The 3,336-nt window shown below is 43.1% G+C and overlaps 1 protein-coding gene across 1 annotated transcript in view; it reads right to left on the bottom strand.

Annotated features, from left to right (window-relative positions):
* Positions 1 to 743: 743 nt before the first annotated feature.
* Positions 744 to 3,336, bottom strand: part of LOC138953450 (uncharacterized) — a 23,747-nt gene continuing 21,154 nt past the window's right edge. The window contains exon 4 of the mRNA XM_070325270.1: positions 744 to 3,092. Within this exon, the coding sequence (XP_070181371.1) occupies positions 2,697 to 3,092 (396 nt within the window). The 3' untranslated portion in view covers positions 744 to 2,696. The remainder of the gene's footprint in view (positions 3,093 to 3,336) is intronic.

Here is a 3,336-nt window from a genome sequence, read left to right as displayed (position 1 = left end):
GTAAAATACTCGCCACTTTCAGGCCTGCTGTTTTCTACTTATTTGTTTCTCTTCCAATCACATTGTTCGTTTGCTTCATTTTTACATTTAGTCAAGTTTTGACTAAATGTTTTAACATAGAGGGGGGAATCGAGACGAGGGTCGTGGTGTATGTGTGTGTGTGTGTGTGTGTGTGTGTGTCTGTGTCTGTGTGTCTGTCTGTCTGTCTGTCTGTTTTTCTGTGTGTCTGTCTGCGTGTGTGTGTGTGTGTAGAGCGATTCAGATTAAACTACTGGACCGATCTTTATGAAATTTGACATGAGAGTTCCTGGGTATGATATCCCCGGACGTTTTTTTTCATTTTTTCGATAAATACCTTTGATGACGTCGCGTCATATCCGGCTTTTTGTAAAAGTTGAGGCGGCACTGTCACACACTCATTTTTCCATTAAATTGATTGAAATTTTGGCAAAGCAATCTTCAACGAAGGCCGGGGTTTGGTATTGCATTTCAGCTTGGTGGCTTAAAAACTAATGAGTGAGTTTGGTCATTAAAAATCGGAAACTTGTAATTAAAATTATTATTTTATTAAACGATCCAAAAGCAATTTCATCTTATTCTTCGTCATTTTCTGATTCCAAAAACATATACATATGTTATATTTGGATTAAAAACAAGCTCTGAAAATTAAAAATATAAAAATTATGATCAAAATTAAATTTCCGAAATCGTTTTAAAAACTATTTCATCTTATTCCTTGTCGGTTCCTGATTCCAAAAATATATAGATATGATATGTTTGGATTAAAAACACGCTCAGAAAGTTAAAACGAAGAGAGGTACAGTAAAGCGTGCTATGAAGCACAGCGCAATCGCTACCGCGCCAAACAGGCTCGTCACTTTCACTGCCTTTTGCACTAGCGGCGGACTACGTTCAGTTTCATTCTGTGAGTTCCACAGCTTGACTAAATGTAGTAATTTCGCCTTACGCGACTTGTCTTCTTTCTCCTCCTTATTTCTTTTCTTTTCCTTTACAATACCACATCTTTTCTTCTTCTTCTTCTCTTGCTTTTTTCCCTGTCGATCATCCGTTTGTTTTTTGTTTTTTTTGTTTTTTCCCCCAGTTTCTCATTGTTTATTTGGTCTACAGACATAGACGAGTGTTTCTCCAACCCCTGTCCAAACAACGGGAGCTGTGTAGACCAGGTCAACGCCTACACGTGCAACTGTCGATCATCCTAATTTGTTTTGCATCCATCTAATGTATCTGAGCTGGGTACTCTTTTACTCAGTTTTTCTTGGAGAAATGTAGGTAGAATTCGATGTGTAAATCGTGAAATCCCCAGGAAACTGTGCCGAATTGGTGATTCACTGGTCGAAAGAAATCACCATTATATACACACTTTATGACCGTCACCATACTCGTCAAACATACATCAGAACAACAGAGCTTGTTTTACTATGTGAGGTCTTCAGCATGGCGCGTTCACGTTCTAGCTTTCAGTCAATTCTGTTTCAAATCATCCTATCATACTCTGATGTTCTGGCGCACAGAAAAACGAGGTAACAAAAGATGACACAAGACGTAATTAATCAGAGAGGTACCACGATGTCGATAATTAAAATCAGTGCCAAAAGTATTACGAAAATATGAACCAAAATAAAAAGTAATCTGGGACGTCGATATGATGTCAGCTCGGCATACCGTGTCTTCGACCACAAACAGACGACATAGCATCTGTGATGTGGGTTAAACCCCTACTACGTTAGTACCCGCATCATGAAAAGTGGGATATGAGGCAACAGCGTATACATTTTTTCCACAGACTAGCTGTAAATAACGCCTGACTGGATGACAGTTTTGGTATTATAAGTTAAGTTGTTACCAAAACTGGGAAATACGCCAGCTAACAGTTCAGCCAGTTAAGAAAATTTGACGCCTGATTATCAACATAATGAACCATAATCCCCTCCTTCAGTTCAGCTCCTTGAGGGCAGAGGGGGGTGGACCACGGGACGAAGCAAGATTCCCTCTCCTCTGTTTCAATTCTGTCTGTAGTGTTTGACCACCAGAAGTTTTGCGCTGTTGATCATGAGCCCGTTCATTCCTTCACAAAAAGTCTGCACACACCTATGCTATATAGCCGTTCACAAGCTTTCGTTGCAGTGACTGGGCCTTTCACACCCAGGCAGTATACCCATGTCTTTGAGAGATTTTACCTTGCAGCGGCTTATTGTGAAACGACTCCCACGCTTTCGTCTCAGAAAGTGTTCATGCCCCCCAAAGTATCTCTGTCTTCTTGAGATCTGATCGTATTTCGAGAGTCTTGATGCTAAGACAGTATTGCTTTCGGAAATCTGACATTTCATCAGCTCACAGTAAAACAACTCACACACTTTCGTTAAGGAAAGCAGTCGTGCCTGAGAGGCATCTACATCTTCAAATATCTTCTCCCTCAGCTTACCTACGAAAACAACAATTTCGTCACTAAAAGTACTCAAGTCCAGAAAGTATTTTCTGAAGAGATCTGATAGTCTCCCTAACACAGCATTTCTCAGCTACACACATTGAGCTGGGGTGGATAGTCATGAGTCCAGCGTATAGAGTCACCGGGCAAGACGATCTGAACGCCACGCCCACACAGGTCAGCCAAGTTCTGCTCCATGCCTCCAACGTACAGACCTGATCTTTTAGCTACCCTCACGAAAAAGCATTTCTCAGCTACACACATAGAGCTGGGGTGGATAGTCGTGAGTCCAGCGTATAGAGTCACCGGGCAGGACGATCTGAACGCCACGCCCACACAGGTCAGCCAAGTCCTGCTCAACCCCTCCCACGTACAGCCGGACGTTGGGACACTGGCCGAGGTTGATGGCCAGCAGCTGAGGACAGTCCAGCTCCAGGCGGTGAACGTCTCTGCATCCGAAGAGGTTGAGGAATTTGAGGGGCAAGGCCTCGACGCCCACCTGGGTGATGTTGCGGCACTTCTCGAGGTTGAGGTGCGCGATGTTGGGACAGCCGTGCAGCGCCATCTGCAGGACGTAGTCGGTCATGTGACAGCGGTACAGCACCACCGTGCGGGCTAGCGGCGTGCTGACCGACAACAGGTTGACCTGTAAGGTAAACATATGTCACCGTCACGCTGTCAATGCAAACTTAAAACCTCAAAGACACATACTGCATCTGTAATGAAGTAGTTAGACTAGCACGGTAAAACCTCAAAGACACATACTGCATCTGTAATGAAGTAGTTAGACTAGCACGGTAAAACCTCAAAGACACATACTGCATCTGTAATGAAGTAGTTAGACTAGCACGGTAAAACCTCAAAGACACATACTGCATCTGTAATGAAGT

This window comes from Littorina saxatilis, linkage group LG17 (genome assembly GCF_037325665.1).
Source record: "Littorina saxatilis isolate snail1 linkage group LG17, US_GU_Lsax_2.0, whole genome shotgun sequence".
NCBI classification, from domain to species: domain Eukaryota; kingdom Metazoa; phylum Mollusca; class Gastropoda; order Littorinimorpha; family Littorinidae; genus Littorina; species Littorina saxatilis.
The sequence above is the reverse complement of the archived record's forward strand: the minus strand, read 5'-3'. Positions and strand labels throughout refer to the sequence as shown.